The sequence below is a fragment of the Peromyscus leucopus genome, chromosome 8b (genome assembly GCF_004664715.2).
Source record: "Peromyscus leucopus breed LL Stock chromosome 8b, UCI_PerLeu_2.1, whole genome shotgun sequence".
In the NCBI taxonomy this organism is placed as follows: domain Eukaryota; kingdom Metazoa; phylum Chordata; class Mammalia; order Rodentia; family Cricetidae; genus Peromyscus; species Peromyscus leucopus.
The window spans coordinates 29,391,311-29,416,097 of NC_051086.1; the positions used below are offsets into that span (position 1 = coordinate 29,391,311).

The 24,787-nt window shown below is 44.9% G+C and overlaps 1 protein-coding gene across 2 annotated transcripts in view; it reads left to right on the top strand.

Annotated features, from left to right (window-relative positions):
- The window catches only part of Bmerb1 (bMERB domain containing 1), a 106,490-nt gene that overhangs the window by 46,663 nt on the left and 35,040 nt on the right, over positions 1 to 24,787 (top strand). For both annotated transcript variants that reach the window (XM_028858396.2, XM_028858397.2), the window contains exon 2: positions 11,343 to 11,466. In XM_028858396.2, coding sequence (XP_028714229.1) covers positions 11,343 to 11,466 — 124 coding nt within the window. The remainder of the gene's footprint in view (positions 1 to 11,342; positions 11,467 to 24,787) is intronic.

The following is a 24,787-nucleotide window of genomic DNA, read 5'->3' on the forward strand; positions in this document are numbered from 1 at the left end:
CATTTTTTGTTTTGAGAACAGGGTCCAGGACTCATGACCTCACTAGCCTGGCTGGCTGCCTCCACCTGTGAACGCAAGTGTGTGCTACCATACCCAGCATTTCTTAAGGGGTTTCTGGGGCTCAAAGTCTCGTCCTCACGTTTGTGTGGCATTTTCCTGACTAAGCCATCTCCTTGCCCTCCTGACCCTATTTTCATTAGAAATGATCTCATCATTTAGATCCAATATCTTTCTCTCTATGCTCTGTTAAATTGAGACAGTGACCCCCAGTGGCAGGTGGCCACTTCATGAACTGCCAAGCAAGACACTCAACATAGTCTTCACTGGGACCCAGACTAGGGCTCCAGACCCAGTTTTTACAGTCAGCTATGATGCTAGAGTTTGTGTCCAGAGATGCTCTGGCTCTGCCCGCTGCCCTGGGGCTCAGCCCGTGTTCATTTATCTGTCCAGTGACACTGTGTGTGAGAACAGCACCCATGGCAACACCTCACTCTCTGCACAGAACCATAGGAAGCAGGAACAATGAAGTCATCCATGTCCAAAATGAAAGAAATGGCTAACCCTTTTTCAGAGCCTCTGCCCAATTCCCACACTATTCTCATGGTCTGGAACCTTCTGAATGAAAACCCTGTCATCCACATGGTTTACCTCCATGACAGGTTTCCAGGCTGTGAGAATTCAACCAGCAACATGCCTTTCAAGCTGAGCAGTTTTTAAAACCTGAAGTCTGACTTTCGACAGTCCTAATCACTTTCTCCCAAGATTCTCATTGTAGTCCCACTGAGCACATTTTTCTGAGGCACCATTTGGTTTTCTAACCATCCTTGCATGGCCAGGGCCCTCTGCTAATTCTTGACTTGGTTTTAAAATTGGAAGTTGGGGAGTCATGGTGAAGATTCGTGCTTCACAGCTCAGGATGTTTTTATAATTGTCTGGATTCATGAAGGAAATTGAAAAAACCCATGAAAAATAGAATGAACCATCATGCTGTAAAGCATTGGTTGTTTATGCTTTTCAACCTAATCAGCCAATTATCCTGTCATTATAGGGTTATTTGTTCCACAGTTTTAACTCAACAGCCAGAATAACATGCTCTCTCTTTTTATTTTATTTGTTTTTGTGTTTTGAGGTGGAATCTCAGGTAGTCCAGATTGGCCTCAAACTTGTTATGTAGCCAAAGATGACCTCGAACATCTGATCCTTCTGCCTTCACTTCATCAAGCCTTAGGTCACAGCATGTGCCGCCATGTCTGGTTTATGCTGAGAATCAAACATAGGACTTTGTGCATGGTAGATGAGCACTCTACTAACTAGCCACATCCTCAGTCTCAGAACAGCTCTCTTGGATATTCACTTGCTTGGTCCCAACAGGTCTCAGGAACCAATTTGAGCCCTTCTCCTTAGGCTTAGGCTTAGGAGAACTGTGTCATGGCGGCCCAGTGACTCACCGAAGGTCATCTGGAAGTGTTGAGGAGAGGACATTGATTAATGCAAGATGACATTACATATAGTCCAGTAATCCACCAGGACTCGACGACCATCATCTCATTTGGAGTGCCAGCTCTCTGGTACACATTCACAGAAAACCTTTTGGAAATCCTACTTGGGAGCTGCAGTTTCTGTCTGCCAGAAAGTCTCAGGGACATTTTACATGGTGATAAATCTTTGCTCTGGGAAGGATGTTCAGAACAAGTTGGACCTTGTGTGATAAATAGCCCCAAGGTGTCATGCAACCAAAAAAAAAAAAAAAAAAGGCAGATAGATACCAAACAGAGTTCAGCAAGGACACTGAGTCTTAGCAAGCAGGTGGTGTTGTTGTCTGTTCAAGGTCAACAGTTAGAAAGAATCAGAGCCAGGATTGGGGTCCAAGTCAGTCTCCTCAAGCCCCAGTGTCTGAGTCACATTGCTGACTATGCCCAGTCAGTGTTCTGTTGATGTAATGAATGTATGAGACAAAGCAACTTACAAAGAGAAAAAAATGGGGACTGAGGAAATGGCTCAGTAAAGTGTTTGTTGTGCAAACGTGAGGACCGAGGTTTGGATTCCAAGCACAAACATAAAAAGGCATGTAAGAGTATATTGTAGGATTATAATCCAGCACTGGGGAGGTGGAGACAGAACAGTCACTGGGGCTCTCTGGCTAGTCAGCCTAACCTACTCAGTGAGTTCCAGGTAAATGAGAGACCCTGTCTCAAAAGCCAAACTGGATGGCTCCCAAGGAACAACACCTGAGATTGTTCTCTGGCTTGCATGTGTATATGTTCATGTGTACACATACACACACAAACACACACATGTACACATACTCACAAACACACACTAAAAGATTTATTTTAGCTCAGTTTTGGAGATTCAGCATGTGGTCACTGCCTTGGGCTTGTGGCCTTCAGCTCTCAGGTAGGAAGTGGAGGAGGGGAAGAGGAAGGACTGGGTGCCCATTCACAGCTCCAAGCCTGAGCCCCACCTTTTCAGTTCCCACCATCTCCTGATAGCACCCTTCTGGGACCCACTCTTCTGGGGTTTCAGGGGATGCTATGCAAACCATAGCACCTCAGATCACCTTGATGTTCTTGGAGAGGTCAGATGAGGCTGAGAAACTAGAAACTCAAGAGAAGTTGAAAAATGTGCTTGTGGCTGAGATGGAGAAAAACACTTCTGGAAGGGTATGGAAGCATTCTGGCTCCATAGCTGCTGTGCTCTCCTCACAGGTAACTGAGTCAAAGAACACATTGTGGATGCTTCAGTGTGCAGCAGTATGCTTTCTCTTGGGCCCCAGCTTCATCCTCCTTCTCAAGACAGGCCTCAGGGATAAAGCAGCCAGGAGCTTCAAAATTTAAAGCAGTTACTTAACCCCTTGGGAAAGAATGATTCATTAAAAAGCAGCTGGCTGCTTGCTTCTCATTCTATTAACATCAGAGAGAGAAGAGCCTCTCAGCCCACCCCGAGACAGAGTGCTTGAGGGCTGAAATGGGTTCACACGGGCAGCTGATGACAACCACCGGTGGGCTGCCACCAGGGCTTTTGTAATTGGGCTTAGATATCTATTCCCTGATACATAAGACTCTCCCTTGGGTCAAGGTCAGGAAGATGTTCCTGTGGAAATGTGAGTTTAGGGACTAGAGTTTAATTGGGTTGCTACATTTTCCCTAAAGAAGATCATGGACTGGGCTGGAGAGGTGGATAAGAGTGCTTGCTGCTCTTGCAGAGGACTGGAGTTCAGCTCCCAGTACTTATGTTGAGTGGCTCACAATGGCCTGTAACTCCAGCAACAGGAAATTCAGTGCCCTCTTCTGGCCTTCATGGGCCTCCACGTATGTGTCTGCATACTCACGCACGTACATTTTTAAATTATTATTTTTGTTTGTTTGTTTTCGAGACAGGGTTTCTCTGTGTAGTTTTGGTGCCTGTCTTGGATCTTGCTCTGTAGATCAAGCTGGCTTTGAACTCAGAGATCCGCCTGGCTCTGCCTCTCAAATGCTGGGATTAAAGGCGTGCGCCACCACCGCCCAGCCATTTTTAAGTTTTTTTTTAAATGTTTTTAAAAACATTTTATTTAAATGTGGTAAAACATTTGTCTAGCACATGTGAGGCCCTGGACTCCCCAACTCCCTAGCACCAAAACCAATAATAACTATAAACACTTCCAAAACAACAACAAAAAACCCACAAACAGAGTCAATGTAAAACAATAATAATAATAATAATAATAATAAACCTAGGTAAGTGTGTGGAGGTTTCACCTTGAACAGTTGGCCCTGTTGGTTTAGGCCTGTTTTGAGGTGACATGTCCTGGTAGGAACATGTGAATTCTATGCAGGGTCTGTAGTTTTGGTAGTTCTTTGATCTAGCACAAGGGCTTTCTAATTAAGTCTGGATTTGAGTCTCAGCCCTGCCACTTACTGGTTGACCTTGACAAATCATTTACGACCTCTACAATGCTTTTAGATTAAACTAGAAAGAGATGGGTATGAAGAAGAGTGTTGGGGAGAGCAAGGAGCCTTGGTCCTGCACACCAGGATGTATGGATTGTAAAGTGACAGCAAGGTCCTGGCCACCTGTGCCTGCAGCATATGCTAAGCGATATTTCTTTCGTCATTAGCTATTTTGTTCTCTGAGCCGGTGTTCATGGACATGTCAAACTGGGAGTGATGTCTGTTATCTCTCCCCCAGGGAGGCCTAAGAGTTTGAGGTCAGCCTGCACAAATAGCAGTTTCTAGATTGCTAGTTCTCATTTGCTGTCACCCCATTGCTAGGCATGGGTTCCTTGGGCATATACACTCTCAAGATAAATGGCTGAACCTGTTGGCCCATCCCAGCCATGCCTGGCACTCAGCTCTTGTTTGCTGCTGCTGCTGCTTGTGAGGCACGTGTGTCCTTGGGGTGGCATTTGGGGATAAAAAAGATGGATTTAGCTGCTTCTTCCCTCAGGAATGACTCAACTCCTGGAAGTGCTGTGACAGCAATGGCAGTTAGAGCTCGAGATTTCTGTGCCTTAATGCTTTGTGCTCATCCCCAGCAAGTAAGCTCATCTGGGAAACATAGCCAGCTTTCCTAGCCAGGCTGGACACTTCCTGCTCCTCTCATAATTTGCTTTCCTCAAGTGTCCAGCTGTTGACAGTTGATGGATGTCTCCCGAAATATCAGAAGGGAGTGTAGAAACCATCATGTGAGACTCTTGTTTATCTACTTCCTGTATCTGCCTTGCTGAGGTTTGAAGTCTTCCTCATGTAAAGGACGTGACCTTTGGCCCAGGTTATCCTAATCCTTGGAGGATGCCCATTTAACAAACTTCCCATAAAATTGATGTCTTGCAACCTAAGAAAGGCCAAGCTTGTTTGGGCTTACAGTTGGAGGGGACACTCATCATGGTGGAGAGGGAAAGGTGACAGGAGCTGGGAAACAAAGGGTCACATTGCATCTGCAATCAGGAAGGAGACAAATGCTGGTGCTGGTGCTCATGTCCTCCCTTTAGTTCAGGACCCCAGCCCACAGCAACAGCCTCATCTGTGATGGGTCTTCTTACTTCTGTTAACCCCAGATAGTTCCGCACATGCATGCCCAGAGGCTAGTTTCCTGGGTGGTTGCTGAGCCTGGCAATAGCCATCTTAACCATCACTATACTAGCCTGCAACTGGCCATTTTGCATGTTCCAGAGGCAATACCACTGACATGCAGATGGCCTGTCTCTTGTCTGAAATGCTTGGGACCAGAATGCGCTGCAGACTTTGGAGCTTTCCAGATTTTAGACCAGAATCCAAAATGTTCCAAAAGGTCTTCTAATCTCCTGGGATCATCTTTTCAGATCATTATGGATTATGGATGCTCAACCTATGTTCTGTTTTCTTTATTGATATAATGATGATGGTGCATTTCAAGTAGGAATATGCTCCTTAAATGAATAGAATAGATCACAAGGGTTTTGGAGTAGGACTCATCTATCTATCTATCTATCTATCTATCTATCTATCTATCTATCTATCTATCTATCTATCTATCTATCTATCTATTTATCCATCCATCCATCCATCCATCCATCTATCTATCTATCTATCTATCTATCTATCTATCTATCTATCTATCTATCTATCTATCAGGGGTCAAATCAATGGCCCTATGCATACCAGATAAATGTCCTACTACTGAGCTACATCCCCAGCTCAGTTTTAACCTCAGCCTCATCTCTTTTTTTTCTGATTCTCAACTTCTCCTCTGTGAAATGGGATAACAGTTCTGACATCCCAGGGCTATTTGAAAATCAAATAAGGTCCCAAGGCTCCATGTGATACAAAATGCTCCATCAATTTTAGTTGTTGATGTTATTGCTGAGTATGACAGTTCATCTTCAGTACCAAACTGACTGGACTTGGAGTCACCTAAGAGACACACTTGTGGGTGTGTCTGTGAGTGAATTTCATCTTCAGTACCAAACTGACTGGACTTGGAGTCACCTAAGAGACACACTTGTGGGTGTGTCTGTGAGTGAATTTCTAGAGAGGTTTAGGTGAGGAGGGAAAAGTCACCCTGAATACTGGCAGCACCATTCATGGGTTGGGATCCCAAACTGTATAGCTAAGCATCAACATTCACCGATTTCTGCTTTCTGACTGCAAAATAGTAGAACCAGCATCTTCATCCCCCCACCTCTATGGGAACTGTATCCCATGATGAACTGTATCCCTTCTTAAACCTCGAGCCCAAGCCTTTCCCCTTAAGTTGTTTTGTTAGGTATTTCATCACTACAACAAGAAAGTAGCTAATACGTGAAATAAACCTGGTTTTTAAAACAGTCATATTTATTGTGGGGGGGGGCATTGCACACATACCACAGCACATACTTGCAGGAGTCAGTACTCTCTTGAATTCAGATCATCAATCTTGGTGGCAAGCACCTTTACCCCCTGAGCAATCTTGCCAGAACTCAAGTTTCTGGTGGGGATCACTATAATGTGCTTGGTTTAATGTTTAAGAACTGCCCTGGCATGTTGCAATTTTCAGCATTTGTATCCTCAAAAGCAGGTCGGCTAACTGAATGGTGCCATGAAACACAAGGAGGGTTCTATTGTACTCTGGTTCAAAGGACATGCTCACAAGTACAGATATATGTAACCTGCACCAGGAAATGGCCTAGTGTGGGTAAGATGTGACTCGTGGTTTGGGGGAAAATGAGGGAGAAAGGGCTCCAGTGAGCTGGGTCTGTTTGTATTCCATCTCTCCAATGTATTGGTGCTGGAATACATGCTGGGCAAGCCATTTTTACTTCACTGAGTAGCTACAGATGTGTTTGAACTTTTAACTCTCCTGTTTCCACCTGCTCAGTTCTGGGATTAGAGGCACACACAGTGTCTGCTGTGCTGGGGCTGGAACTCAGGGCGCTGCACATGCTAAATAAGCACTCTACTAACTGAGCCACATGCTCAGCCCATCACTTGTCTTTTCCAATCCCAGAGTCATTGTTAGGGATTAGGTGAGATAAGACATAGAATCTGCAGCACAGCATCCCTGTTTTGCAGAAGAAAAAAAAATATTCATCAGGGAAAGGACATTTGACATTGTGTAGCTGATGATTTAGAGCAAGTTTACTAATTTAGGTCCCTTGCTGGCTCTTGGAAGACTCCATTTCCCTTCCCATGGTCCCTCACACCTCTTGGCTGCTTTCTGAGACACCTGCTGCTTCCGGCCTGGCTTCTGATGGTTTCTGAGAGAGTGGCATTCTGACCCTGCTAGCAAGGGGTGAGGGCAAAAGGTAGCAGGTTAAGTGCAGCAGTCCTTCAAAGGATCGTTGTGACCACATATGGAGCACAGCATACCTGGGCAAATTCATTCCTCACGAGTGCCAATGTGGAGGACTCCCTGACTTTCTGGTCACAGAGCTGCTGAGCCAGAGTGATTGACGGACTGCCCAAAGTCCTACAGGGAGTGAGGTGCAGGCCTGGAGCTCCAGCCCATGTCATTAGATTCCAGAGAGCCCCATTTATTCACCATCCCATTTCACCTTCAAAAGCTGGGTACTCAGAGTCAGCAAAGTTGCAGAGAGTGATGTTCAGCCAATATGAATGTTATAATTATTGTGTATGTGTGTGTTGCATGTATAAGTGTGTGCACACATGTGGAAGCCAGAGGTTGACGTTGGGTGCTTTCCTCTATTGCTCTCACCTGAACCTGGAGTTTATTGGTTCAGCTAGGCTGGTTGGCCAGCAAGCTCCAGGGATCTGCCTGTTTTCACATGCCTCTCATCCGCATTGCTGGTGTTACAGATGTCTGCTTTCATAAGCCATTATGCCAGAACATGTTTATGCCTTTCCACAATGTCAGAATTTGTCAAATAACAATAAATTCACATCGTTTATGGAGTTCAACAACAGCAATTTATCATATAATCCACCTGACTTGGTAGTCTGGCTGAGGTAAATGCAGGTTCTTCTATTCCAATATTAATTATGAATATTAATTCTCAGATCACACAGAGCACAGTAAATATATTTATGTATCTCTATGCACATGGGCTACAGAATGAGTACAAGTTAAAGAAGCTGCAGCAGAGTTTAAGAGGGTTCAGAAATGGACTGAGAAAGAGTCTTCTCAGTAAGACAATGAACTGGAGGGTGCAGCTGCTGGAGTTGGTCATGTTAGAGAGCAAAGCTGTGGAATTCAGCTGTGATGTAAAAGGCCAAACCAGATTTGGAGCAGAAAACAGGTCCAGGCCCAGATGGGCAAAAAGGTGGACTGGCAGGCAGTTGATGAAGCTGCATCAACAGCAGAGGTGGAGGAAGCTGAACCCAAGCTTTAGGCACAGTTGAAGACTTCTTGCCCTTGACCCACATGCCAAGTATCAGATGCCATTGCAGTGTTAAGTGTATTACTCTATGTGATCCATGCAAGGGAGCTTCCCACCTTTCCTTGGTCTGATGTGTCTCCTAAGTTCCTGAGCTATGTTTCCTGATAGGGTTTTAATATACCCATGTGCTTCTACATTTTCAATTCAGCCCTATAACATTATAGGGATAAGTCATTTTTCAGTCTGTGCTGGGTAGGTGGTCCTGGCAGATGCAACAGAATGTCGATGCTTAGCTATACAGTTTCTAGGTCCACCCAGAGGCAGTCATCCTCCCTCAAAATGGAGGCAAAAGCTGCCTGTAAAATGGAGTATCCTGGGGCAAGGCGTGGCCCACATGGAGTAAGTGAGAGCAGGCAGGGCACAACCGGCTCTCAGCACCTGACACGTCCACATGGGTGCATGGCAGGCACTTTATCAACAGAGCAGTGCCCCCGGCCCATCCTTTCTCCTCTCTTCAGTAGAGCCTTATTGCTCCAGTCCAGGAGCATTTTGGTGTGATCCCTGGAGCAACGGGACCCAGAATATGATTGTGGGGTGGTGGGTGGGGGACTGAAGCACAACCAGCTTGCCCTGACCAGACTTTTGTCCAGCCCATAATGCTGGAAAATTTCCTGCAGATCCTCTTACACATCATCTTCCCAAGCCTCAGGCAGTAGTGTGGAAGAAATCAGCACATATATCTTCAAACAGGCTGCCCGTACCACCATAAAGGCCTTAGAATATTGCATCTTTTATCAACCTCTATTCCCTCTGGAAATGTAGCCAGAAAGACCCCTTCATTGAGGTCTGGCTTTGGGGATAGTCACTACAAAGCCGTATATAGGGGTGTGTATGGGGGGGGGGACCTGGATTTTTTTAAATTGAGAAACAATTTATAATACAGTCACAAATAGAAGGGTCTTGGGCTTTTACACCACTGCATAGGAGCAGCTGAGGACAGGAAATACACGTGACATGTGCTGAGTGAGAAGAGAAAGGATGAGCTATTGAGATTCACCAAATCCACAGAGCAGTGTATGCATGTGTATGTGTTTAATGGTTTATATATGCATATATATGTATTAACATTTCTAACTACTAACATTTTGGTAGCTCTTTATTAGTCTTTTTAAGTATGTTTGAGGCTGGAAGGTTGTCTCAGAGGACCAGAATTCAGTTCCCAGCATTCACATCAGATGACTCACAACCTGTGACTCCAGCTGCAGGGGAATCTGACACCTCTGGCCACATGTAGGTAATTTTATACAGAGGTCAGGTGTGGAATTGTCCCCTATAGTCATGGTGGTGCTCAGGAAGTTTGGACTTTGGATTCCAGACTTTTGGTTTTGAATTGGAGATTCTCAACCTCTGTCACCCTCACATGACATCTCATGGACTACCATAGGGAGTGATGACTATGGAGGCACAGACCTGTCACCCCAGCATGTAGAAGGAGGATTCAGAGGGATGGGAGTTCAAGGTCATACAGTTAATTTATGTGTGCGGGTGTTTCACCTGCGTGTGTCTGTGCACCATGTATCAGTCTGTGCCTGTGGAGGCTAAAAGAGGGCATCAGATCCCCTGGGGCTGGAGTTATAGAGAACCGTGGGTGCTGGGAATCAAACCCAGGTCCTCTGGAAGAGCAGCCAGTGCTCTTAACTGCTGAGCCATCTCTCCACCCCCAGTATAGTTCCTTATACACGTTCTTATATATGGTAATGTGTACAAGTGACCATAGTGCACTGGAAGAGGGGTAGGGTATAGCTCAGTAGCCCAGTGCTCACCTACAAAGTCCTGTATTTGATTCTTAGCACTGAAAGTTTTTAAAAAAGAGAATGAAAAAGAAAAAGAAAAGCCTGGAGGGATGTCCACTGAAAGGTAAGTAGTGGCTCTCTCTGGGCAGTGTCATATGGATATTTATTTATTTATTTTATTTTATTGTGGGGATAGGGCACATGTGTGCCACAGTGTATGTATGGAGGTCACAGGACAACTTGTGGGGGAGGGGTTGGTTCTCTCCTTCCATCTTGTGTGTTCTGAAGCTTCAATTCAGGTCATCAGTCTTGCCAGCAAGAGCCTTTACCCCCTCACTGGCTCTAGATTTTTTCCCTGTGTATTTTTTTCCTACCAGCATTCTGTGACTTTCCCACAACAAAGCTCTGTTACTTTGTACCATTACTACTTACATTACTTATTAGCACCTTAAAACAATTAAAACAGAGTTTTCTTTCATCTAGAATCATCCTTAGTCTTTGAGGCTTGGGGATGCAAAATGGCCACGGTCAAAGAGGCAGACTGAGGGGCTGGGAGCAGGCAGAGACAGACAATGCCTTGGGAAAGTTCCCATGAGCCCACTGAGCCTCTGCAGACATCCCACCAGGCTCCACACGTCTTAGTTCATTTTCTGTAATTAGGACAGAATACCCAGGAATGGATGATTTGTAAAGAAAGGAGTTGATTCTGGTGAAGGACAGAAAGTTCACGTGTGGGTGATGCCTCGTGCTGCATCAGGGCAGCAGGTGCACGCAGGAGAGGTGAGTGAGCTAGGAAATGGAACATGCTTTATTACAAGCTGCCTCCTAGGAATTAATCCAGGCCTGTGAGAGAAGGTGCATACCTGGATTATCTCTAATCATATATCACAGGCCTCACTTTCTCTTCACTCCATTATGCTTGGGTCCAAGCCTCAACACAAGTCATATTAAAACCATAGCACCATGGATTTCCTGGATTTGAAAGGTTCCTCCTCTCACACACACTCTCAGCCTAGTTCATATCTCTGCCCCTGTGCTATGTTATGGCTGCTGCGGCATGGTTGCTCCCCAGAGCAATAGCAGTTTCCCTGTAAGAATGCTTATTTTTTGGAGAGACAGGATCTCACTGTGTCCCAGATGAAACTCAAACTCTCAACCCTCCTACCTCTGCCTCCTAGTAGCTGGAATGAGGAACCACACCCCATATGCCTGGTGGGAATTTTTGAAAGCCCTCATGGCATTAGAGTCCTGACACCAGTTTCCTGTTCACACAGGCCAACTGGACATCATCTCCATGGCTGAGACCAGCATGATGCCAGAAGAGATTGAGCTGGAAATGGCGAAAATCCAGCGTCTCCGTGAAGTCCTGGTCCGTCGAGAGTCAGAACTCAGGTTCATGTGAGTGAGTGGGGAAGCAAGGTGGAGGTGTGAAGAATAGAGGCAGCCTGGAAGACATAGGTGACTGAGTGTCATGTACTAACATCGATTCCTCAAGGCACCAAGAAAACCTCTCATGGATGCCACATATTCAAGGAACTAAACTCAGTTTCTTCCCTCCCTCCTTCCCTCCCTCCCTCCCTTCCTCCCTCCCTCTCTCCCTTCTTCCCTCCCTCCCTCCTTCCCCCTCTTTCCTTCCTTCCTTCCTTCCTTCCTTCCTTCCTTCCTTCCTTCCTTCCTTCCTTCTCTCTCTCTCTCTCTCTCTCTCTCTCTCTCTCTCTCTTTGTTTCCTTTCTTGGTTTTGTTTTTTTTTTTTAAGGATGGTTTCTCTGTATAGCCCTGGCTGTCCTGGAACTTGCTCTGTAGACCAAGCTAACATCAGACTCAGAGATCTGCCTGCCTCTAACTCCCAGGTGCTGGAATCAAAGGTGTTGCCACCATGCATGGCTTAAACTCCATTTTCTTAATTAAAAAAATTTTAAGGAAAGAAAATAGAATACCAACAAATTATACATACATATATATATATATATATATATATATATATATATATATAAAATCTTGGTTTTTTTGTTGAGGGGAGATAGATTGGGGTCACCATAGAAGATAGTATACAGGTGGCATCTACAGTCTTCTCTCTCTGGAAATCCCAGGGTTCCTGGAAGCCTTAAGAAATGTGTCTTTAGGGCTGGGCAGTGGTGGCACACATCTTTAATCCCAGTACTCAGGAGGCAGAGGCAGGCAGACCTCTGAGTTTGAAGCCAGCCTGATCTACAGAGCAAGTTCCAGGACACAGTCAGGGCTACACAGAGAAACTGTTTGGAGGGGAAAAAAAAAAAGAAAGAAATGTGTCTTTATGTTTTAACTTTGTTATTTTAAGTAGGAAATTCCAGAAACTGGTTACTTATGGCCTTTCTCAAAAGCTCTGCTCTCTGGCCTGTCATGTGATTGGTACATTTTGTTGTATTGAGAAATGCTTTTAACTTCCCATGTCCTTGGAGCTGAGCTGGGATGGCTTACCAACTCACAAGTGAACATTAGAATGTTAGCAATGTAGGATCCTATGTGTGTGTGTGTGGGGGGGGGCGGCGTGCTGCAACAGCCACAACCCAGATGAAACTATGAAAGTATATACATACAAGTATGTATATGCAATCATGTATATATGCTAGTGTGTGTGTGCATACGTGTTTGGGGAAAGGCTGGTTCTTAATTTGAGCCAGGAGAAATAGAAAGCTGGTTGCTGGGGGAACTAGCAACAGCATTCCAGGAAGTGGCACTATCAAGGTGAATAGTCTGTGAACGTACAGCCTCTGGCTTGTTTTAAGGAGGTGTGGTATGGCATTTAGAGGTAATTTTTAAATTATGTAAAACACATATAAAATATATGCTTTGCACAAATATTAATTTTATATGCAAAAAAAGAATTTTAGATTCTCATTGTAACCTAGAGAAGCAGATATTTCATCTACTATTTCTTATTTTGTTTGTGTGTGACAGTGTCTTGCTATGTATCCCAGGCTGGCTTCTCAAATGCTGAACAGGTGCCTAAGTGCTCCACCATGTTCAGCTGTTACTACCATGTCAAATAAGGCCTCTGGGTTGAGTTCAGGCTAGCCTGCTTCCAAAGCGATAACTCTTTCCCTGTCACTCATTAGGGATCGGGATACCCCCAGGTGCTGCCCTTGTGTGAGTTAAAGAGGCAAATTGGACCATCCAGCAGGTGACTCCCTGGGCTTTGGTGCCCTCAAGTGCAGAATGGGAGAAAATAGCTGCTATGGGCTGCAGGAATAAATTATAAGAACTCAGCTGGTTATGGCAAAGCCACTACCTGAAGGGATCAAGGAATTCTTTCAGGGGAAGCTAAATTCCAAGGAGCATTTGGTGTTGTTTAGCTTGTTATATATCAACTGTCTTCTGTTATAAAAATCACGTGTGCCTTTATAGTTTTCCCAATTGATTTTTCCCTAAGAATTGCTAACAGTGTGAACTGATCACTCTCTGGACATATACATTCAAGGTATTTGGAGAACAGCCTCAGGAAAGGCTTCCTTCCCCCAGCCCATCTGTTTCTCCCCTTTCATCACTGTAATCAGATATCTCCCTTACCCACATTCAAGGACTAACAGAAATAACAGTCCAGACCATCACATATATGCTAGTCTCCTGACTTAAGGTAAATTCCAGAAGGAGACACTGCCTAGGTCAGGTGGATTTCAAGTAATAGCTTCGCACAATTTAGCTCGTGCCCTCCTTCTCTTGCAGCCTTACTAACTTTATGGACCTCTAACTCCTTACCTAACCACTTCTAGGAATATTTAGATAGCCTTCTGTGCTGACAGCTATGCACAGCCAGAACCCCAGTTCAAGCCTCCCTGTAATTATCGGCATTGGCAGCATCCGGCCAGGTCCATCCCCAGATGGAGGAAAGTACGTTATCTGAGATATCTCTGTACTCTCTAAGAACAGACTTAATCGTCCAGACTACCCATTTGAGAAGGCCTGGCGGATGTGCCAATTAAGCTTAACTTCCTCCTTTCCCAAACCTTACCTCTAGTTCCAGATCTCCCTTTAACTATCACCAGAGGCATCTACCTGTACACAGGTTGCCTAGCAACCAAGCACACTTCCCCCCCCACCCTGTAGAAAAACGGCAGATAGCTTGGACAGATAGGAGCCACAGGAAAAAAGGAGGCAGTTTTATTTTCTTCCATTGACCTAGCAACATTTTCTCCCAATCACATTTAAGATTATATATAGTTGAGCACATAAGATCCCTCTTCTTAGATATTACCCGAATTTAGCCTTTAGTTAATTCTTTTCCCCATTAGTCACTTCCCTTTTGGGTTGCAAATGATAATTAACAATTACTGCTCCTCTTTGTGATTCTTATCACCCCTCCGTTTGCCCCTGGAAGCTTGGCTTTGCACTACCAAGGGATTACTGCTTGTAAGCTTATGCATACCGGGACTCCCATGGCACGGAAGGATGGAGAAGAAGATTTGGGAGAATAAATGACTGGACTAAGAGCTCGGTGCGCTGAGATTCTATTTCCTGAAAATAGTCCTCGCTGTTCATAGTTTCTCTCCTGAGCCCCTGGGATGTATAATATTAAGGCTGGTCCCTCAAATATTATACAAGAAATAGCACTGTTTTCTAGGGCTGCCTGGTGATCTGGGTCTCCAGAACTCGGGATTCCTGGGGATGAGCAGGGGTTCTCCCAAGAGAATATATGTTTCCCTCCCCCCTTGTTTTTTTTTTTTTTTTTTCCCCCCGAGACAGAGTTTCTTTGTGTAGCTTTGTACCTTGCCTGGAACTCGCTTTGTAGACCAGGCTGGCCTCGAACTCACAGAGATCTGCCTGCCTCTGCCTCCGAGTGCTGGGATTAAAGGAGTGTGCCACCACCACCACCACCACCACCACCACCCGGCGTGAGAATATATGTTTTTAAAAACTGGATTCTAACAGGCATACGGTGAGCATTTAGAACTGAAGCACATCAAAGAGTTAGGAGACAGGGACTCCTTCTTACACCTTGGAACCTAGGAGAACTGAAACAGCACTTCCAAACACCAGGGTCTGCAAGGAGGAGGTGCAGCCATCTTTCCTGGCTCTGTGAAGGGTCTCTATAACCAAAGGGAACACACAGAGGCTCCTAAACTTGAAGATGCTTATGCCCAAGTGAACTTAGTTCCATCAAGCAAGAACTGTGCTTGTATGTGCACATCAAAGTCCCTTAGCCCATGCATACAGCAGGCTAGTCCTGGTCAGATTCCTAAGCAAGCATCCTGCCCAGGCTACTGGACATGGAACACTAAAAAGACAGTAAGTGCAGCTAGATGTGTGTCCTTCTAAAGTAGAAAACAACAAAACAAAGGTAGCTGGGCTGGACGAACATCTCAGTTGTCTGTCAGCTCAATTCCATCCTCTACCAGAAGTGGAACTGGGGAGCATCACCCTCCAAACAGGTCACGGCATCTTCCTTTGGTGATTTTTTTTTTCAGCCCCACCTGTTCAGCAGGGTGTGTAATTATCCCATTTAGCAGAGGAAGAGACCAAGCCTCAGGGGTTAAAGGAGCTGCCACAGGTCTCCCATCTGGGAAAGAGGGAGTTAGAATCCATGCCCAGTCCCCGCGCCCCCGCCCCCCCCCCTTCAAAACCTATGCTCTTAGTATATAACACTCTGGTATTGTCTCCTACTCTGTAAAATGGAGAGCAATACTGACTGCAGCCATTCACTCTATTCTGCATGTGCCAGAGTGTGGCTTAAACAGAGGGATTGATGCTTCATGGGCATGACTCTGCTGATGGGATCCTTTGGAGGAAGGAAGGCTTCAGAACATTACAGATTTAAAACACCACCACCAACAACAAAAAACCAATGTTCCCTTTGTCCGGAAATAAGCAAACTGAAATATAAGGATTCAGAAACAACCTTGCACACTCCCCTCCCCCACCCCCACTCCACCCAAGCATTAAAAGTAGGACAAAGAACACAGGCTACTTTAGAGGATTGAGGACCCCTTCAGCCTGGAGTTACTTGAGATGGCTGGAGAATGCGTCTACTGCTGCAGGAGCAATGGCTGGCAGTCTGTGAGAAAGAAAAGAAGGGATGGAAGGAAAGAAGGAAAAGAGGAAGATGGGAGGGAGGGAAGGGGAGGGGAGAGAGGGAAGGGGAGGGGAGAGAGGGAAGGGAGGGGAGAGAGGGGAGGGGAGGGGAGGGAAAGGGCGCTGCAGAAACTACATCTGAATAAGCTGAATAGTTGCCTGTGGGGGGATGGAGGGGGAGGGGGACAGGGTGGGGACCTTTATCTCTCTTAATGTAAATGTAACATCTCTAGCATTCTGAGCAGTGCTGAGTACTTAGGCCAATTAATATTTCTCAAATGTACAATAAATTACCTTTCTCAACCTTACCCATCCTTATCCCACAGAGCCTTGTTATTTCTCTCTCTCTCTCTCTCTCTCTCTCTCTCTCTCTCTCTCTCTCTCTCTCTCTCTCTCTCTCTCCTGACCTGAACCTAGCAGCCTTTGGCAGAACCAGTAGCAGTCATGGCCACGAGGAGACCAGTTCTGTTACACCCGCTCTGAGGCGATCTTTAAGCTGCTGTGGGGCCTGTGAATTAACCTGTATTCCACAGTCCAGGTGGCCATGCGCAGATCCTTTTCAGACCAGGTGTGGTGGCAGCTGCCATCACTCCCTCTGTTTCTTCCTTGGTTTGTTACTGCTCTGTCCTCTGGGATGCACAGCCTCTCCTCATCTTTCTTCCGCCAGAATGTTGAGTATTATGAGAGAGAGATGTATCCATTCTCTGAGCCCTATTGAGAACTCAGGAGCTTCTACTACTACTTGGGCCCAAGGCAAGGCAGCTAAGTGTTACTGTTTCCTGGGGGCTCTGAAATGTCACACAGTGTGCCCTACACACGGTATAATTCATTCACAGAAACCAACAAAATGTGGTTTCAACTTTTCCCCTACGTGGATATAGAAACCGAGGCAAGAGAGACATGACTGACTCCAGGTCAGTAGCTAGTGAACAACAGAAGCACAATTTGAACCCGTGATGTCTGTCTTGGAGGCAGAGCCTTAACCTGAAGCTACTCCCAATGCAAGGATCCCCTGTCCCTTAATTGTCCAGCCCTTCCAGAACAGAGCAAGCTCCTGCTGGGGTGCCCGCATGCCCACATTGGGTTTTGTCTTGCTTCAACATCTTTGTTATGTCCCCAAGAAACCCTCACTCAATCCCTAGACCATGCATCGCACTACAGAGCCCTCCCTGCCTTATCCTCCAGTGCCAGCACCCAGGGACTCTCACAAGGAGTCTGGGGGACAGCTTCTTTCCCATCCACAGCACTCCGACATTTCCAGACCTTACCTAGAGCCACCTGATGACTTCTGGGTGTGCTAGGCTTCTGACAGACACCTACCAACATTTTCTAGTTCTCCTTTAGCTGAGCACGCCCCAGCCTCTCCTGGATTCTCAGAGACAGTACTTCCAGTCATACAATGAAGGAGCCATTGCCTCACACTTACTCAGTGTAGCCTCACCAACCAGCACTGATCCAAGTCTCCAAGCTGTGGCCAATGCTCTTCATTCATTCATCACATCCTTCTTATCAACATTTCCCACCCACCTCCTGGCACCATGTGCCTGCTCACTGCTGTGTCCCAAAGAAATTCAGGACAAATGACTAACTGAAGTGTCTATTAGCATAAGCAGGTGCTGGCTACCAGGTTCTCCCAGCATCACAAGTGCATGTTAGAGAGTCTTGGCTCCTCCCAGCACTTCTCACCCAGACCCCCTACCCTAAAACCTCTCCAGCCCATGGGCTGGGCTTTGCTTCCTTTCCTCCAGCTTCTCCTTTTCTATATAACTTAGCCATTTTGGCCATGTGCCCCCTGGATCCTCTGCTCTTGGCTCCTGGTCCCTTCTCTTGCCTTCTCTCTTCCCCGCCCCCCTATCTCCCATGGCTTGGTTCAGTTTGGAACCTTCCAGATACTTCTGCTGAACTCTCCCTCATATCTACAATAAAAACTTTCAACCCCCATGTGTTGAGTTGGGAGTAGATAGAAGTCATATTGGACAGAAACTGTGCTAGGCAGCTTTCTGTTATGATAACAAACGCCTAGGATAATGGATTCATAAACAAGAGAGGATTCTCTGGGCTCAGGGTTTCAAGTTTCAACTGTGATCAGTTGGCTTCATTGCTATGAGCCTAGAGGAAACAGAACACCCTGGAAAGGAAGTAAGAAGAGATGGGGTCCCAAAATTCTTCTGCAAAAGAATCCCCGCATAGCCTAACTTTCTCTCACTAGGCTCCACCTCTTAAAGTCTCCACTGCCTTCTAAAAGCACCATCCTGGGACTATGCCTTTAACACGTGGGCCTGTAGAAGACATTCTAGATCTAGGATACAGAATGACAGTTTGGGACTTGCAGATCCTAAACCCCAAGTTAGTAAAGACAGCCCACTATGACCTTGCTGTGGAGCCCCCTTTCTTCAAGAGTTCCTGGGGACCTCTTAATGGTTTTGATTGCCAACTTGACTGGATTTAGAATCTTCTAGGGGACACAGCTCTAGGAGTGTCTAAGAGAGTTTCTACAGGGCTTTAACTGAGGAGGGAGACTCATGTTCAATATGGGCAGCTCCACCTGTTGGGCAGGAAACAGGAACTGGATGAAAAAGGAGACAGGAGAAAGCCACCTGGGCAGCAGGCAACTCATCTCTCTGCTTCCTGATGGTGGATGTGATGTGACCAGCTGTCTCATGCTCCTGCTGCACCATCAGACAGTGGGACTGAGTAAGCCCCTGCAGTCTTCTACTGCTTTTTGCCAGCTGTTTTGTCCTAACAGGAAAAGTAACTATGACATTCACAATATTGGTACTTTTTTAGTTCTCCTGGGCCGTGGCACACACTAAGTGCTTCGTAACAGGATATATCAAGACACTCAGGCCCATGCAGTCAAGTTATACACCACAGTCAGGTTCCTAGGCCATGGTCAGATACATAGCTTCGTCATAAAGGAGCCCCCAGTAGTATGTTTCCCAATCTGAATACCCAGTATGTCTTCTCTGTGTCTTCCCTTTAGCTTGCCCTCTGGCTTCAAACCTACAAAATGCCATTTTGAGATTTCTTTGCTGAAATTTATTGAACTTTCCTTCAAAGGAGTTAGGGAGCTCCTGGGTCTCAGAGAACCCCATCCCCTGCAGCAGCCAGCAGTAGCTGGGGGCTAATGTTTGGGACTGTCCTTCTCCAGGGCACTCTTGTCTCTCCAGTCCTGTCTGCTGCTACAACCTCCTTCATTCCAGCCAGGGATTACGTTATTAGCTTCTAATAACTCCTGTAGCCCTTGGCTACCTGGCTCAGCTCTCTGTCTCATACCCCTCCCTATTCCTGTTATTTATCTGGGCTCTAGAAAATAAGTACCCTCAGCCTTCCAGTGGGCTGGGCTGGTTATCTCCACTCTCCACCTGCTGGTTGGATTTTCATAAAAGGGATGTGTGACCCTCCTCTCAGCTTGCTCCAGGCAGTGGCAGCTTTTAATGGCATCAGGCAAGGGAAAATGATGGTGTGAAGGGCATATCTCAGGAGTGAGGTCCTGGATTCTAATAATTCCCCAGAACTATTTCATTTAGAAATATAAGGTTTGAGGAAGAGCCCAAGTCCTAGGAACCTGGCAGAGATCCCAAGAGCGGCGGCAGATGCACACACTGCAGACCCCATCCATTCCTGAGGAAGATTCTCTGTGTATTGATGTATTGATCTTCATCATAGCTCTTGTGGTAGTTTGAAAGAAAATAGTTCCAAAAGGGAGTGGCACTATTAGGAGGTGTGGTCTTGTTGGAGGAAGTGTGTCACTGTAGGGGTGAGCTTTGAGGTCTCCTTTCCCCCAGCTTCACTCAGTGTGACAGTCAGTCGATCGACTTCCTGCTGCCTTCTAGTCAAGATGTAGCACTCTCAGCTCCAGCACCTCTTCTGCCTGCATGCTGCTGTGCTCCCTATCATGATAATAATGGACGGAACCTCTGAAACTGTAAGCAAGCCACCCCAATTAAATGTTTTATTTAAGTGTTGCCGTGGTCATGGTGTCTCTTTACAGCAATAGAAACCTTGACTAAGACAGCTCTGGAGGTGGATGATATCACATACTCATTTTATAGATGAGAAACTGGGGCACAGAGAGATTGAGTTACTTGTCCCAGCTTGCATGGGTTCTGATAAACAGAGGATGGTGGTATGACCTGAGGTCTCTGGGGAGTGAGGGTAGGGATAGATCAATGCTCTCAACCCTTGAGCTTCTCAATGATTTTAGGTCTAGTTTCTGTTGCCAATTATGTGGCCTAGAACAAATCTTTGTCCTGTTGGAGCCTCGGTTTCTCCATAAGTACAATGTGGGAGGCCTGCTCCCACACTTTGAAGTGTTCTTATGAGAGAGGGATAAGAAAATATTAGATAGAAAGAGAGACCTAGCTGACCAGAGGAAAGACAGAAATACAGGATAGCTTTGGGAAGGCCTGGATCAATAGCCAACAGCCTCTTCTGTTTATTCAAAAGGGCTTTGTTTGTTTGTTTGTTATTATTATTATTATTATTATTATTATTATTATTAAGAGATTTTCTGTTCATTTTATATTCCAACTACAGATTCCCCTCACCTCCCTCCTCCCACCCCCAGCCTTCCCCCCCCAACCCCATCCATTCCCACCTCCTCCAAGACAAGGTCTCCCATGAGGAGTCAGCAGAACCTGACACACTCAGCTGAGGCAGGTCAAAGCCTTTCTGCCCTACACCAAGGCTGCGCAAAGTGTCCCACCATAGGCACTAGGCTCCAAAAAACTGGCTCATGCACCAGGGATGGGTCCTGATCCCACAGCCTGGGGGCCCCCTAAACAGCTCAAGCTAAATGACTGTCTCACTTATCCAGAGGGCCTAGTCCACTACCATGGGGGCTCCTCAGCCATTGGTCCACAGTTCATGCATTTCCACTAGTTTGGCTGGCCATCTCTGTACATTTTCCCATCATGATCTCCATGTCCCTTGGTCACAGAATCCCTCCTTTCTCTCATTGATTGGACTCCTGGAGCTCAGCCTGGCGCCTGGCCATGAATCTCTGTATCTGCTTTCATCAGTCATTGGATGAGGGCTCTATGATGGCAGTTGGGGTATTCAGCCATCTGACCACCAGAGTAGGCCAGTTCAGGCATTTTCTTGACTATGGCCAGTAGTCTAAGATGGGGTCCTCCTTGTAGATTCCTGGGAACTTCCCTAGCACTCTGTTTCTCCCTAGTCCCATGATGTCTTTATTTATCATGGCGTCTCTTTCTTTGCTTTCCCACTCTGTCCCTGTTCCAGCTCGAACCTCCCGTTCCCTTATTTTCTCATTCCCCATCCCTTGCCCTCCATAACCTCCCTCACCCCCAGTTTGCTCATGTAGATCTCATCTATTTATTCTTCGCTGGGTGATCCATGTGTCCTTCCTAGGGTTCTCCCTGCTAGCTAGCCTCCCTGGAGCTGTGGGTTGCAGTCTGGATATCCTTTGCTTTACATCTAGTATCCACTTGTGAGTGAGTATATACTATGTTTGTCCTTCTGAGTCTGGGTTACCTTGCTCAGGATATTTTCTAGTTCCATCTATTTACCTGCAAATTTCATGATGTCATTGTTTTTCTCTGTTGAGTAGTACTTCATCGTGTATATGTACCACATATTCTTAATCCATTCTTCAGTTGAGGGGCATCTAGGTTGTTTCCACATTCTGGCTATTACAAATAATGCTGCCATGAACATAGTTGAGCATGTGTCCTTGTGGTATGATTGAGCATTCCTTGGGTATATGCCCAAGAGTGGTATAGCTGGGTCTTGAGGTAGATTGATTCCCAATTTTCCGAGAAACTGCCATACTGATTTCCATAGTGGTTGTACAAGTTTGCATTCCCACCAACAGTGGAGGAGTGTTCCACATCCTCTCTAACATAAGCTGTTCTCAGTGTTTTTGATCTTAGCCATTCTGACAGGTGTAGGATGGTATCTCAGGGTCATTTTGATTTGCATTTCCCTGATGACTAAGGATGTTGAGCAATTCCTCAAATGTCTCAGCCATCTGACATTCTTCCATTGAGAATTCTCTCTTTAGCTCTGTAGCCTATTTTCTAATTGGATTGTTAGGTATTTTGATGTCTAGTTTCTTAAGTTGTTTATATATTTTGGAAATCAGCCCTTGGTCAGATGTGGGGTTGGTAAAGATTTTTTTCCCATTCTGGAGGCTGTCGTTTTGTCTTATTGACCATGTCCTTTGCCCTACAAAAGCTTCTGAGTTTCAAGAGGTACCATTTATTAATTGTTACTCTCAGTGTCTGTGCTGCTGGTGTTATATTTAGGAAGTGGTCTCCTGTGCCAATGTGTTCAAGACTACTTCTTACTTTCTGTAACTGGAGGGTTTCTCTCCAGCTCCCGCCAAGCCCCAGCAGTCCTGGAGCCCACTTATAAAATAAACACACAGACTCTTATATTATCTAAACTGTTTGGCTTAATGGCTCAGGCTTCTAGCTATCTAGTTCTTACATCTTAAATTAACCCATTTCTATAAATCTATACCTTGCCACATGGCTCGTGGCTTACCAGTATCTTACATGTTGGTACTCATGGCAGCATCTGGCAGGATCTCCTGACTCAGCCTTCCTGTTCCCAGAATTCTCTTCTCTGCTCTTGTCCCACCTATACTTCCCGCCTGGCTACTAGACAATCAGCATTTTATTTATACAGAGCGATATACACAGCAACTTTCTCTTCTATCAAGTTCAGTGTAACTGGATTTATGTTGAGTCTTTGATCTACTTGGACTTGAGTTTTGTGCACGACAATAGATATGGATCTATTTGCAATCTTCTACATGTTGGCATCCAGTTACGCCAGCACCATTTGTTGAGGATGCTTTCTTTTTTTTTTTTTTTTTTTTTATTATACAGTTTTGGCTTTGTCAAAAATCAGCTGCAGATTAATGTCAGGATCTTCAATTTGATTCCATTGGTCTACATGTTGGTTTTTATGCCAGTACCAAGCTGTTTTTATTACTATAGCTCTATAGTAGAGCTTGAAGTCAGGGATGGTGATGCCTCTAGAGGTTGATTTATTGTACAGGATTCTTTTAGCTATCCTGGGTTTTGTTGTTTTTCCATATGAAGTTGAGTATTGTTCTTTGCAAGTCTGTGAAGAATTGTGTTGGGATTTTGATGGGGATTGCATTGAATCTGTAGATTGCTTTTGTTAAGATTGCCATTTTTATTATATTAATCCTACCTATCCATGAGCATGGAAGATCTTTCCATTTTCTGATATCTTCTTCGATTTCTTTCTTCAGTGACTTAAAGTTCTTATCATACAGGTCCTTCACTTGCTTAGTTAGAGTTAAAATTTTATATTATTTGTGGCTATTGTAAAGGGTGATGTTTCTCAGAGTTCTTTCTCAGCCCTTTTATCATTTGTGTATAGGAGAGCTACTGATTTTTTGAGATAATCTTTTATCCTGCCACATTACAGAAGGAGTTTATCAGCTGTAGGAGTTCCCGGGTAGAATTTTTGGGGTCACTTATGTATTGTCTGCAAATAGTGGAAGTTTGACTTCTTCCTTTCCAATTTCTATCCCTTTGATCTCCTTTTGTTGTCTTATTGCTCTAGCTAGAACTTCAAGTACTATATTGAATAAATAAGGGGAGAGTGTACAGCCTTGTCTTGTTCCTGATTTTAGTGGAATCACTTTGAATTTCTTTCTATTTAATTTGATGTTGGCTGTTGGCTTGCTGTAAATTGCCTTTATTATGTTTAGGAATGTTCCTTGTATTCCTGATCTCTCCAAGACCTTTATCATGAAGGGGTGTTGGATTTTGTCAAAGGCTTTTTCACACCTAATGAGATGATCATGTGGTTTTTTTTTTCTTTCAGTTTGTTTATATGATGTATTACATTGATGGATTTTCATATGTTGAACCATCCTTGCATCCCTAGGATGAAGCCTACTTGGTCATGGTGGATAATTTTTTTGATGTGTTCTTGGATTCGGTTTGCCAATATTTTATTGAGTATTTTTGCATCAATGTTCATGAGGGAGATTGGTCTGTAATTCTCTTTCTTTGTTGCATCTTAGTGTGGTTTGAGTATCAGGGTAACTGTAGTCTCGTAAAAAGAGTTTGATAATGTTCCTTCTGTTTCTATTGTGTGGAACAATTTGAAGAGTATTGGAATTAGCTCCTCTTTCAAAATCTGGTAGAATTTTACACTAAAACCATCTGGTCCTGGGCCTTTTTTGATTGGGAGACTTTTAATGACTGCTTCTTATTTCCTTAAGGATTATTGGTCTATTTAAATAGTTTATCTGGTCTTGATTTAACTTTGGTATGTGGTACCTATCCAGAAAATTGTTCATTTCTTTCTGATTTTCTAGTTTTGTGGAGTACAGGTTTTTGAAGTATGATCTGATGATTCTCTGAATTTCCTCATTTTCTGTTATGTCTCCCTTTTCATTGCTGATTTTGTTAACTTGGATTCTCTCTCTCTCTCTCTCTCTCTCTCTCTCTCTCTGCCTTTTGGTTAATTTGGATAAGGGCTTGTTTATCTTTTCGATTTTTTCAAAGAACCAACTCTGTTTCACTGATTCTTTGTATTGTTCTTTTTGTTTCAATTTCATTGATTTCAGCCCTCAATTTGATTATTTCCTGTTGTCTGTTCCTCCTGGGTGAGTTTGCTTCTTTTTGTTCTAGAGCTTTCAGGTGAGTCACTAGTGTGA